Below are 14,431 nucleotides of genomic sequence, written 5' to 3' on the forward strand. Positions count from 1 at the left end.
GACCCCTGAAGTAAACTGTCTGTCTCATTTTGAGGAGACTTGTGGCTGGTAATTTTTTCCTTATTCATTAACGGGATAAGGACATCACTGGCTAGGCAACATTTGTTGCCCATCCATAATTGCACAGAAGGTAGTTCAGAGTCAATCACATTGCTGAGTGTCTAGAGTGACATTGAGGCCAGACCAAGTAAGAATGGCAGTCTCCTTCCCTAAAGGACATTAGTGCACCAGGTGGGTTTTTCTGACAATTGACAATGGATTCATAGTCATCATTAGACCCTTAATTCCAGAGTTATAGTTTATTGAATTTATATTCCACCATCTGCCATGGTGGGATTCGAACTGTCCCCAGAATGCTATCTGGGTCTCTGGATTAACAGCCCAGTAATAATACCACTAGGCTTTTGCCTCCCTTTATGGGATTCCTGATGCCATTTCACCCTTTCCCCAAGTTCCAGAAGATCAGTCTTAATATGGCATAGAGTCTTCTCCTCATTAGCAACTCTACTCGAGACATTTTGCAATTGTTTGAGGACTGGTCCAACAATCAAACAGGAACTGAGACAGTTTGGTATTGGGTGAAGCTGTGGGCTATTCCATTCAGCCCGGCTTCAAAATTTGGACAATTCTTTGCACCAGATCATTGGACGATGGATGGCATGGCATCGTCCCTTCTTACCATTCAACTTTAAGAACTACTTGAATCCTCTGCTAGCCAATGGCCCATTTTCTGTGACCAATACTTTTGGGAGTCCATGTACTACAAAAAAATGCTCATAAATTTTCAATTGCCATCCAAAATGAAGATGTTGGCAAGAAGTTATGCCTGGTGGCCGGGGTTGGCTGCTGACATATCTGCTTTGGTAGGACAATGCCCAGAGTGCCAATAAGGACATAAATTACACCAACAGCTTCCCCAAGTTCGTGGGAATTGCCAGGTAAACCCTGGACTCGGTGCATGTCAACTTTGCAGGTCCTTTCATGGACTCAATGTTCTGAGTCATTATGGCCACCAGTCGTTATGCCTGTTTGAAATCCAGTTGGGCTTCAGCTCATAGACTTTTCCATTGTCACATCATTAATCCTACATATCAAATGGCCTCTCAGAATTTCAACTCTTGAAAGGTTTTAGTAGCTGGTCCCTCAGGGAAAGTTAGGCTTCTACTAACCAATAAAGCTGCTGGTCTACAAGCTGTCAGAAGAATTACACATATCACCAATATCACTTGCCCACAAGGGAAAAAAAATGCATTTTTTTCACATACTGGGCATTCTCTTCGGTGGCAGGATTGAACAAGTCAAGCATGATGCCAGAAATGCATACCCAATTTAAAGATGAACACTGCAAATGAATGTCTGCAGGAAGGTGTTTTTATCTCGCCTCTACTGAAATAACCCCAAGAAGGCTGGTATCCCATCACCGAATCACCCTTTAGATAGAATCCCAACAGTGCAGAAACAGGCTATTAGGCCCAACAAGTCCACACTGCCTCTTCAAAGAACATCCCAACCAGACTCACCTCTCTACCCTATCCCGGTAAGTCTACATTTCCCATGGCTAACCCACCTAATTTACACATCCCTGGGCAATTTAACATGGCCATTCCACCTACCCTGCACATCTTTGGACAATTGTAGGAAACCAGAGCACCCAGAGGAAACCCATGCAGATGTAGGGAGAATGTGCAAACTCCATAGAGGGAGTTGATGAAGGCTGCAATTGAACCCAGGTCTCTGCTACTGTGAGGAAGCAGGGCTAATCACTGTCACCATGCTGCCCATTAAAAATGCTGTTTGGGGAACATTTTCATGGCCCCTTTAACAGTGCAGCAAAGAAAGATAATGGAATGAAAACAGTAGAGGCTGCATGTTTGGATGGTCTCAAACCACCAACCACCAACAGTCAAACGTGCTGACCACTTGTGCCACAATGATTTATTTACATCTGCATGGTAAATGACGCTGACCCAGCTAGCTCAGAGCTGACTCTTAGACTGAATATTACCCTTGTCATTCATGTTTATAATTGTTAGCCAGGACTCCCTGGTTGGGACTGTCCCAATCAGGGAACTCATAGTCTATGAGGTCCACCTGGCTGACCTCATTCCAATCATGACACTATGCATATAATTGTCAATTGGGGCTTCACCCAGGAGGCTAAGTAGCAAATGCAGAAGCCTTGAGCCACCTTCTGCTGGCAGATATATCACTAGTGGTATTGCCACTGGAAGAGTCAATAATTATTTTAAATTTTCTGAACACATTTCCATTCAAAGCTGACATTATCAGACTTTGGATGCAGAAAGATCTGGTCCTGGCAAAATTGAAATAATTGTGATAATGGCAGAAATGAAAGGGTCCTCACAGCCAGAATTGAAACCTATTTGGACCCAGAGAACCCGAATCACAGGAAAAGATGGTATATTATTATGGGGACTAGGAGTAAAATTCCTGAACAAACGTCGCTGCCAGATCCAGTTATTTCCAAAATGAAGATGCTGGCGAGACATTATGATGCCCAGGATTGGTTGCAGACATAGCTGCATGTGCAGAGCATTGCCCAGGGTGCAAACAAGGACAAAAATTACTGTAGCTGCTCCCCCGATTCATGGGAAATTTTGGGTAAGCCCTGGATTCAGTAACATATCAACTATGCAATTCCTTTCATGGTCTCAATGCTCTTAACCATTGTGGACACCCACTCAAAGTTGTTGAATATGCAGACAGTTCATTCATCAAACACAGGGATAACAATAGACAAACTGCATGCATTCTCTTGTAATACAAGGAAACCTTGAAGTGTTGGTCACAGATAACTGGATGTCGTTTACATGGAAGGAATTTGTGTATTTCCTAAAGCTGAATGGTACTTGACATGTAACAAAAGCTCCATAACATCCATTAACCAATGCTCTGGCAGAAAAAGCAGTCCAAACTTTGAAGGCAGGTTTAATAAAGAACAAACGTCCTGGTCCTGATTTGATTTTAGAGCCGCCACTCATGCAACTACAGAGATAGCTCCAGCAGAGTTGCTAGAGGAGCGAAGGCTTCACACGAGATTAAATCTGATCTTCTCAGACCTAAGGGCAAGGGTGAAATGGTATCAGGAACACCAATGCCGGACACAGGGCTCTGGTAAGCCAGAAGCACAATTTACTTCAGGGTACAAAGTTTGATGTACGGACCATAGGAATGGCCCTGCATGGATAAGAGGCATAGTCAATGCAAGATCAGGTCCAGTGACATGTAAATTTTGGGTAGATATGATGGTCCTGAATAAGCGTGTGGATCATATAAAAGCCTTCCCAAAATCCACAAACCTGCCTGCCCTGGTCGACCCATCGTCTCAGCCTGCTCCTGCCCCACCGAACTCATCTCCACCTATCTGGACTCCATTTTCTCCCCTTTGGTCCAGGAACTCCCCACCTACGTCCGTGGGACCACCCACGCCCTCCACCTCCTCCAGGACTTCCAATTCCCTGGCCCCCAACACCTCATATTCACCATGGACGTCCAGTCCCTGTACACCTGCATTCCGCATGGAGATGGCCTCAAGGCCCTCCGCTTCTTCCTGTCCCGCAGGCCCGACCAGGCCCCCTCCACCGACACTCTCATCCTCCTAGCTGAACTCGTCCTCACACTCAACAACTTCTCTTTTGACTCCTCCCACTTCCTACAGACTAAGGGGGTGGCCATGGGCACCCGCATGGGCCCCAGCTATGCCTGCCTCTTTGTAGGTTACGTGGAACAGTCCCTCTTCCGCGCCTACACAGGCCCCAAACCCCACCTCTTCCTCCGGTACATTGATGACTGTATCGGCGCCGCCTCTTGCTCCCCAGAGGAGCTCGAACAGTTCATCCACTTCACCAACACCTTCCACCCCAACCTTCAGTTCACCTGGGCCATCTCCAGCACATCCCTCACCTTCCTGGACCTCTCAGTCTCCATCTCAGGCAACCAGCTTGTAACTGATGTCTATTTCAAGCCCACCGACTCCCACAGCTACCTAGAATACACCTCCTCCCACCCACCCTCCTGCAAAAATTCCATCCCCTATTCCCAATTCCTCCGCCTCCGCCGTATCTGCTCCCACGATAAGACATTCCACTCCCGCACATCCCAGATGTCCAAGTTCTTTAAGAACCGCAACTTTCCCCCCACGGTGATCGAGAACGCCCTTGACCGCGTCTCCCGCATTTCCCGCAACACATCCCTCACACCCCGCCCCCGCCACAACCGCCCCAAGAGGATCCCCCTCGTTCTCACACACCACCCTACCAACCTCCGGATACAACGCATTATCCTCCGACACTTCCGCCATTTACAATCCGACCCCACCACCCAAGACATTTTTCCATCCCCACCCCTGTCTGCTTTCCGGAGAGACCACTCTCTCCGTGACTCTCTTGTTCGCTCCACACTGCCCTCCAACCCCACCACACCCGGCACCTTCCCCTGCAACCGCAGGAAATGCTACACTTGTCCCCACACCTCCTCCCTCACCCCCATCCCAGGCCCCAAGATGACATTCCACATTAAGCAGAGGTTCACCTGCACATCTGCCAATGTGGTATACTGCATCCACTGTACCCGGTTCGGCTTCCTCTACATTGGGGAAACCAAGCGGAGGCTTGGGGACCGCTTTGCAGAACACCTCCGCTCAGTTCGCAACAAACAACTGCACCTCCCAGTCGCTAACCATTTCCACTCCCCCTCCCATTCTCTTGATGACATGTCCATCATGGGCCTCCTGCAGTGCCACAATGATGCCACCCGAAGGTTGCAGGAACAGCAACTCATATTCCGCCTGGGAACCCTGCAGCCATATGGTATCAATGTGGACTTCACCAGTTTCAAAATCTCCCCTTCCCCTACTGCATCCCTAAACCAGCCAAGTTCATCCCCTCCCCCCACTGCACCACACAACCAGCCCAGCTCTTCCCCCCCACCCACTGCATCCCAAAACCAGTCCAACCTGTCTCTGCCTCCCTAACCGGTTCTTCCTCTCACCTATCCCTTCCTCCCACCCCAAGCCGCACCCCCAGCTACCTACTAACCTCATCCCACCTCCTTGACCTGTCCGTCTTCCCTGGACTGACCTATCCCCTCCCTACCTCCCCACCTACACTCTCTCCACCTATCTTCTTTACTCTCCATCTTCGGTCCACCTCCCCCTCTCTCCCTATTTATTCCAGTTCCCTCCCCCCATCCTCCTCTCTGATGAAGGGTCTAGGCCCGAAACGTCAGCTTTTGTGCTCCTGAGATGCTGCTTGGCCTGCTGTGTTCATCCAGCCTCACATTTTATTAAGCTCACAAACAATGCAGGTGTGAAACCAGCCTGGCTCCTCGATAGCCTTCTAACTGTTCTGGACCTGTGGGTTCTCACTCTCTGTCAAGTTTTGAACATACCTCTGAATCTGACGTGGACATAATAGATGCCAATGCCTTTGCCTTTGCATGAATTTCCTCCAAGTGGCTCTGTGTACAGGAAGCAAGCTACTGTGCATTACACTCCACCCATAAGAGAAACAGAGTTGGAGAATCTGACCCAGTGCTAAAACATCCCAGGAAGAGCTACAAAAAAGTGAATCGACCCTTGTTCTTGGACTCAGAGGGGGACGGATGTCAAGGTTATAATGAGGCCAGCCAGGTGGACCTCGTAGGATATGAGTAGATAAGAACAAGAGTGTCAGAGGTTCTGTTCACTCTGACAGGTGGCTCTGAGGGAGTTGGATCAGTTTCAAGGACTGTCCATGTGTAAGTAAAGGGTGACTTGGTGATGGGATATCGGCCCCTGTGGAGATACTTCACCATAACATTTTCAGCATTGCAATTCTTCACACTCATAGTTCCAGCTCTGAAAAGCAGTTAGCCAGTAGCTGCAGCTGCATACACATCTTGCTCACATAATCATCAGGGGCACTCAAGTGTCCCTTATTTCCCATATGGTGCAAAAAAAGCACACTATAGGACTGACGTCTGCTATGATGACTGCTCTTGGGAGTAACCTACTTACTTTCTTTAAATGAATCTAATTAAGCTAGAGATTTTCCTTTGTTTCGAACACTTCTATTATAATCAAAAATCACTTTCTTTATTTAAGCTATTACATTGTGCTTTTAAAGACTGCAAAAAAAAATTCTCCAGGTATTACTTAACAATTGACGATTTCCATTGGGAGCATGCCACTTTCTAATCTTAAAACCAAAAGAACTTCATATGCTGTAAATCAGAAACAAAAACAAGATTGCTGGAAAAGCTCAGCAGGTCTGACAGCATCTGGAGAGGAGAAAACAGAGTAACAAAGAACGAAAAACAAAGAAAAAAGAAAATTACAGCACAGGAACAGGCCCTTTGGCCCTCCAAGCCTGTGTCGATCGAGATCCTCTGACTAAATCTGTCATCTATTTTCTAAGGGTCTGTATCCCTTTGCTTCCTGTCTGTCCATGTACCTGTCCAGGTACATCTTAAAAGACACTATCGTGTCAAACACATTGTCTATCACTAATCAGCCCATTTTCTTCCAAATGAGAATAGATCCTAACCCTCAGTATCTTTCCCAGCAGCTTCCCTACCTCTGACATCAGGATCACCGGTCGATAATTACCTGGATTATCCCCGCTAACCTTCTTAAACAAGGGGACAACATTAACAATTCTCTAGTTCTGCAGGAACTCACCCATGTTTCAGGATGCTCCAAAGATATCTGTTAAGGGCCTGGCTATTTCCTCTCTCACTTCCCACAACAACCTGGGATAGATCCCATCTGGACCTGGGGACTTGTCCACCTTAATGCCTTTTAGGATACCCAATGCTTCCTCCCTCCTTATGCCGACTTGACCTAGAGTAATCAAACATCTATCCCTAACCGCAACATCAGTCATGTCCCTCTCCTTGGTGAATACCGATTCAAAGTAGTCATTAAGAATGTCACCCATTTTCTCTGACTCAGTGCATAACTTTCTTTATTTCTTTGTCCTTAAGTGGCCCAATCCTTCCTCTAGTTACCCTCTTGCTCTTTATATATGAAGAAAAGGCTTTGGGATTTTCCTTATCCATGTTTGCTAAAGATATCTCATGTCTCGTTTTAGCCCTCTTAATTCCTTGTTTCAGATTCGTCCCACATTCCTGATATTCTTCCAAAACTTCGTCTGTATTCAGTCACTTTGACCTCATGTATGCTTCCTTTTTCTTCTTAGCTAGTCTCACAATTTCACCTGTCACCCATGGTTCCATAATCTTGCCATTTCTATCCCTCATTTTCACAGGAACATGTCTCTCTTGCACACGAATCAACCTCTCTTTAAAAGCCTCCCACATATCAAATGTGGGTTTACCTTCAAACAGTTTCTTTACATTCCACAGACCCTGCCGAATTTTAGTATAGTTGGCCTTCCCCTAGTTTAGAACTCTTCCTTTCGGGCCACTCTCATCTGCTGTAATTTCAACCACCTGGCCGGGCTCATTCCCCAACACCAGCTCCAGTGTGGCCCCTTCCCGAGTTGGACTACATACATACTGCTCTCGAAAACCCTCCTGGATGCTCCTTACGAATTCTGCTCCATCTTGACCCCTAACACTAAGTGAATCCCAGTCAATGTTGGGAAAATTAAAATCTCCCATCACCACCACCCTGTTTCTCCTACACCTTTCCATTATCTGTTTACATATTTGTACCTCTATCTCACGCTCGCTGTTGGGAGGCCTGTAGTACAGCCCCAAAATTGTTACTGCATCCTTCCCATTTCTGAGTTCTGCCCATATTGCCTCACTGCTCGAGTCCTCCATGGGGCCCTCCTTCAGTACAGCTGTGATATGGCCTTTGACCAGTAATGCAACTCCTCCACCCCCTTTACCTCCCTCTCTATCCCGCCTGAAGCATTGATATCCTGGGACATCTTGTTGCCATTCATGCCCTTCCCTCAACCAAGTCTCAGTAATAGCAATAACATCATACTCCCAGGTACCGATCCAAGCCCTAAGGTCATCTGCCTTATCTACTACACTGCTCGCATTAAAACAAATGCACTTCAGATCACCTGTCCCTTTGTGTTCATCATCTGCTCCCTGCCTACTCTTCCCTTTAGTCATGCTGACTTCATTATCTAGTTCCCTACAGGCTTTAGTTAGTACCTCATTTCTGTCCAATAACCTGTCCAATATTTGGTTCCCATCTCCCTGCCACATTAGTTTAGCAAAAGCAACCCCAAGGACATTGGTTCCCGTCCGGCCCAGGTGTAGACTGTCCAATATGTAATAGTCCCACCTTCTCCAGAACCAGTTCCAAAATGTCCCAAAAATCTGAACCCCTCCCTCCTGCACCAGCTCTCAAGCCAAGCATTCATCCTGGCTATTCTTTCATTTCTGCTCTGACTAGCACGTGGCACTGCTAGCAATCCTGAGATTACTATCTTTGAGGTCCTACTTTTTAATTTGGATCGTAACTCCCTCAGTTCTGCTTGTAGGACGTCATCCCGTTTTCTAACTATATCATTGGTGCCTATATACACCATGGCAACTGGCTGTTTCCCCTGTTCCTTCAGAATGTTCTGCAGCCGATCTGAGACATCCCTGAACCGTGCACCTGGGAGGCAACATACCATTCAGGAGTCTCATTTTCGACCATAGAACTGCCTATCTACTCCCCTGACAATTGAATCCCCAAAGACTATAGCACTTCCATTCTTTTTCCTGCCCTTCTGTACAGCAGAGCCAGCCACAGTGCCATGAACCTGGCTACTGCTGCCTTCCCCTGGTGAGCCATCTCCCTCAGCAGTATCCAAAACGGTATACTTGTTTTGGAGGGAGATGACCGCAGGGGACACCTGCACTGCCTTCCTGCTCTCTCTCTGCCTTTTGGTCACTCATTCCCTTTCTCCCTCAGCAATCCTAATCTGCAGTGGGACCAATTCGCTGAATGTGCTATCCACAGCATCGTGTTGTCTCCAAAGTGAGTCCATCTGCAGCTCCAGAGCCGTCATGCGGTCTAACAAGACCTGCAGCTGGACACACTTACTGCACGTGAATGAATCAGGGACATTAGCTGTGTCCCCGAGCTCCTCATTGAACAAAAGAGCATAACACGGGTCTGAGACCTCCTGCCATTTTTAATCTTAAACTTAACTGAGATAAACGAAAAATGAATGAGAAACGTTTACCAATTTACCAATAATGTTTTGGGTCTGGACTGGGGTGAAACTGCACCACACCCAGTCTTTCAGTTTCACCCACTCCCCTGTCTCACTGAATTCCCTATTTTTACTCAACTCCAAAGCACTCTTGATTTTCCAAACAGTGCTCACAATGCAGCAAGCAGCACTGAGGTTGGCTCCTTATTATAAGCCCTCAAAATCTTTTTTTTGAGCTGGATCAAGCCAGGTGTTCAGCTTCATCTAAGTGTGACTCTGTTGACTCTTATTTCTGAAATGTCAGTAAAACTACATCCAATACAAACAGAGTAGCTTTCAGTTACTAGATTAAAGAACTAATTTAGCTGGAAAATTAGCCCTGAAGTGAAGTTTAATTTCTACCTGTCCCCTGATGTTCCTTATTTTCACCCAACTCCAAAGCACTCTAGTTTAACCAAACAACACTCATTGCACAGCGCTCATTTTTCCTCAAACAAGGATCGCCCCAGTTTCATTGACAACACTCCAGCCGTATATGCGTCTGCATGTTCCCTATGTCTATATTTATCTGTAAATAATATAGGGCTAGGATTAATTGCAATACACATATTCAAATCTTGAAAGACTGTCATCATAAGTGGAGCTTCCATCAAAGTTCTTCCAAACTCATTCAATGAGCTTCGTGTTGTCAGCTCCCTTAGTCATTTAATAATCTCCCAATCACTTATCTTACAGAATTCTGAGCTTCATTTCCAACCATCAATCTGTTACTTGAGAAGGTTTCTTCCCCAGATGAAACTTTAAAATACTGACTAAATAATTCAATAAACTTCTTGTCCAGATATCATCAAAGAAACAAAGAAACCTACAGCACAGGAACAGGCCCTTCGGCCCTCCAAGCCTGCGCCGATCAAGATCCTCTGTCTAACCTGTCATCTATTTTCTAACGGTCTGTGTCCATTTGCTCCCTGCCCATCCATGTACCTGTCCAAATATATCTTAAAAGACACTAACGTGTCTGCGTCTACCACCTCCACTGGCAACGCATTCCAGGCGCCCACCACCCTCTGTGTAAAGAACTTTCCACGCATATCTCCCTTAAACTTTCCTCCTCTCACTTTGAACTCATGGCCCCTAGTAATTGAGTCCCCCACTCTGGGAAAAAGCTCCTTGCTATTCACCCTGTCTATACCCCTCATAATTTTGTAGACATCAATCAGGTTCGCCCTCAATCTCCATCTTTCTAATGAAAATAATCCTAATCTATTCAATCTCTCTTCATAGATAGCACCCTCCATACCAGGTAACATCCTGGTGAACCTCCTCTGCACCTTCTCCAAAGCATCCACACCCTTTTGGTAATGTGGCGACCAGAACTGTACACAGTACTCCACATGTGGCCAAACCAAAGTCCTGTACAACTGCAACATGACCTGCCAACTCTTGTACTCAATACCCCGCCCAATGAAGGAAAGCATGCCATATGCCTTCTTGACCACCCCATTGACCTGCGTTGTCACCTTCAGGGAACAATGGACCTGAACACCCAGATCTCTCTGTTCATCAATTTTCCCTAGGACTTTTCCATTTACCGTATAGTTCGCCCTTGAATTTGATCTTCCAAAATGCATCACCTCACATTTGCCCGGATTGAACTCCATCTGCCATTTATCTGCCCAACTCTCCAGGCTATCTATATTCTGCTGTAATTTATGACGGTCCCCTTCACTATCAGCTATGCCACCAATCTTAGTGCCATCAGCAAACTTGCTGATCAGACCACTTACACCTTCCTCCAGATCATTCATCATTGATCAATAATTTCTCGGCTTCACCTTTCTGCATCACTCATTTGATACACCTTGTAAATCTATCAGCCATTTTTAAAAAAATCTGAAACTGTCATTTTCCAACTCTTCCTCTTTTTTAATGATTTACAATCTTTCAGCAATCTCAAAGACACAAACATTCTACTTTTCCTCGTGGGCATCATCAGGTAGATCTCCAATTGTCCAACTAAGACAATCACTTATACATCTGAAACAGTTTCTAACTTCACTCAAATAGATCCCATTCCCAATCTCGCCTCATTATTCAAAGGAATTCTTAGAAGTAATACTCTGCAGGTTTCACGGAACTTCAGTTGTTTACTTTAAAATGTTGTAATTGTACTCATGTCCACCACCTTTTCTGGTAACTTATTCCTTACATGCTTCATGTTCTGTGTGAAAAGGTTGCCCTCAGGTCCCTTTTAAAACTTTCTCCTCTCACCTTAAACCCTATGCCCTTTAGTTTTGGATGTGGATGCGCTGCTGTTGGACTGAGGTTGACAAGGTCAGAAGTCGCACTAAATAAAAGCCGAAATAACTGCGGATGCTGTAAATCAGGAACAAAAACAGAAGTTGCTGGAAAAACTCAGCAGGTCTGGCAGCATCTGTGGGAAAAGAAATCAGAGTTAAAATTTCAGGACCGGGTCTGAGGAAGGGTCACCAGACCTGAAATGTTTACTCTGACTTTTTTTCTTCACAGACGCTAACAGACCTATTGAGCTTTTCCAGCAACTTGTGTTTTTGTTCTAGAAAGAAACAAACAAAGAAACAAAGAAACCTACAGCACAGGAATAGGCCCTTCGGCCCTCCAAGCCTGCACCAATCAAGATCCTCTGTCTAACCTGTCATCTATTTTCTAACGGTCTGTGTCCATTTGCTCCCTGCCCATCCATGTACCTGTCCAAATATATCTTAAAAGACGCTAACGTGTCTGCGTCTACCACCTCCGCTGGCAACGCGTTCCAGGCACCCACCACCCTCTGTGTAAAGAACTTTCCACGCAAATCTCCCTTAAACTTTCCTCCTCTCACTTTGAACTCATGACCCCTAGTAATTGAGTTCCCTACTCTGGTAAGTCACACTACACCAGGTTATAGTCACCTGATGAAAGAGCAGTGCTTTGAAAGCTTGAGATTTCAAATAAACCTATTGGACTATAACCAGGTGTCCTGTGCCTTCTGACTTTTAGTTTTGGATTCACTTACCCTGGGAAAAAAAACCTTGGTTATTTGTCCTATCCAGGCCCCTCATGATTTTATGTACACCTGCAAACTTATTCCTTAGCCCCCAAAGCTCCAGAGTGAAAACCCCCAGCCTAAACAGCCTCTCCCTTTCACTCAAGCCCACCTGTCCCAGTAATATCCATGTAAATATTTTCTGAATCCTTTCAAGTTGAATAATATCTTTCCAATAGCAGGCAGACCAAATCTGAAAGCAGAATTCTAAAAATGACCTCACCATTGTCCTGTACAGCTGCAACATGACACCCCAACTCAATGCATTGACCACTTGTTTAACTCTTTCCATCTCTCAATGTCCACCTCCAATTTCCCAGCTCTCTGCAACATGTCATTTTTAATCAGTTAACACAGAGAGGCTAAATGTTTCTCACTTTTAAAGTATATTGAATGATTGCAAGCATTACGGGAGACAATGGCCTCGTGGTATTATCACTGGACTAAAATCTCACCACGGTAGCTGGTAAAATTTGAATTCAATAAATATCTGTAATTAGGAATCTAATGATCACCGTGAATCCATTGTTTATGGTCGGAAAAACACATCTGGTTCTTGAGTGCCCTTTTGGGAAGAAAACTGCCATCCTTAACTGGTCTGGCCTATATATGACTTCAGACTCACAACAATGTGGTTGACTCTGAACTGTCCCCTGGGCAATTAGGGATAGGCAATATATGCTGCCTAGCCAGCGACACCCTCATCTCGTTAACGAATAAAGGAAATTTTAAAAATCCTTCAATTCCTGAGCCATGCATACACCAGCATGAAATCATAAAATCTCTCTTATACACAAGCATACCCAAATACAATCTTAGGTACATGTTCACTAGTGATACATGCATGCCCACGCATATTATATATGTACATATACACACACAACAAAAACAAGTCACATACCCACACAAAAACTCATGTACACATGTTGACACACTAAGGAGCACAATCAGTCCTAAAAAAAATTGTTAGGAAAAGATTCCGAACATTTTGCCCTCATTTTTCAATCACATACCGATCAGACCGATGACTGCTAGAAAATGGTAAAAAATCTCTTCCACCAGTAAATATGTCAATTCTCCCATGTTCGGTGACTGTGGGTGTTATGTGTTGAAACTAAAAACAGCTGCACACTCAAAATTGGAAGCATAGCATTTAACACTGTCCCTAATATATACCCAGGGGCATCTCACAGCCAGAAAGAATTCACAGGAGACCTAATACTCATTGCAGTCTGTTCGGTGAAGAGAGTAAGCAAGGAGCCCATAGTGATCCACAAGGAAACAAAACTGTTTTGACATAATATATAACTGCATAAAGTGATTGGTCATTTGTCGCCAAATGAAGACACAGTATAATATAATTTACACTATTTTTCAGGGGATGACTGAAAGAACAAAGAGACATGACATAAATATGCATAAATGTTTGAAGTGCAAAGTGAATGGGCAATATGAGATCTAAAGTATCCTTGCTCTTCAAAAATGGTTCGTAAATTCGATGCCAAGGCAGTCAGGCTAGAAATCTTCAAAGTGATAGTTAGTCTTGGAGTAACATTCAGGGAAAAAAAGGATAAGCCAATGCCTTCTTTAAAACCCTATCTACTTGCATGACTATTTTCAGGGAGCTATGGATTTGAACCCCAGGATCTTTGTGTACATCAATGCTGTTAGAGTCCTGCCGTTAACCGTATACGTTTCCTTAACATATGATCTCCCAAAGCATAGCATCTTATGCTTACACAGATTAAACTTCATCTGCCATTTCTCCACCCATATCCGTAACTGATTTATGACCTGCAGTATTCTTTGACAACCTTTTAAACTATCCACAACTCCCCTGATCTTAGTATCCTCGGCAAACTTACTAACCCTGCCATTTACATTTTATCTAAGTCACTTATTTATACGTATATATATACATATATGTATAACACAAACAGCAGAGGTCTCAGTATGGATCCCTGTGGCATACCGCTAATCAGACCTTCAGCCTGAAAACTGCCTTTCCACCACTACCCTCTGTCTTCTACAGACAAGCCAATTCTGCATCCATGAGGCCAAGTCACTGAGGATCCCATGCATCTTAATCTTCTGGATGAGGCTGCCATAAGGGACCTTGTTGAAAGCCTTATTAAAATCCATGTATGTACTGTTCTACCCTCATCGATCACTTTTGTCACCTCCTCAAAAAATTCAATCAAGACATGACCTGAACTGCTCAAAGCCATGCTGACTGTCC

At 44.9% G+C, this 14,431-nt stretch overlaps 1 protein-coding gene across 1 annotated transcript in view; it reads right to left on the reverse strand.

Annotated features, from left to right (window-relative positions):
- LOC125457465 (probable G-protein coupled receptor 139) overlaps positions 1-13,322 on the reverse strand; it is a 32,733-nt gene extending 19,411 nt beyond the window's left edge. Inside the window, exon 1 of the mRNA XM_048541661.2 lies at positions 13,206-13,322. Coding sequence (XP_048397618.1) covers positions 13,206-13,275 — 70 coding nt within the window. The 5' untranslated portion in view covers positions 13,276-13,322. The remainder of the gene's footprint in view (positions 1-13,205) is intronic.
- Positions 13,323-14,431: the final 1,109 nt, after the last annotated feature.

This window comes from Stegostoma tigrinum, chromosome 14 (genome assembly GCF_030684315.1).
Source record: "Stegostoma tigrinum isolate sSteTig4 chromosome 14, sSteTig4.hap1, whole genome shotgun sequence".
NCBI classification, from domain to species: Eukaryota; Metazoa; Chordata; class Chondrichthyes; order Orectolobiformes; family Stegostomatidae; genus Stegostoma; species Stegostoma tigrinum.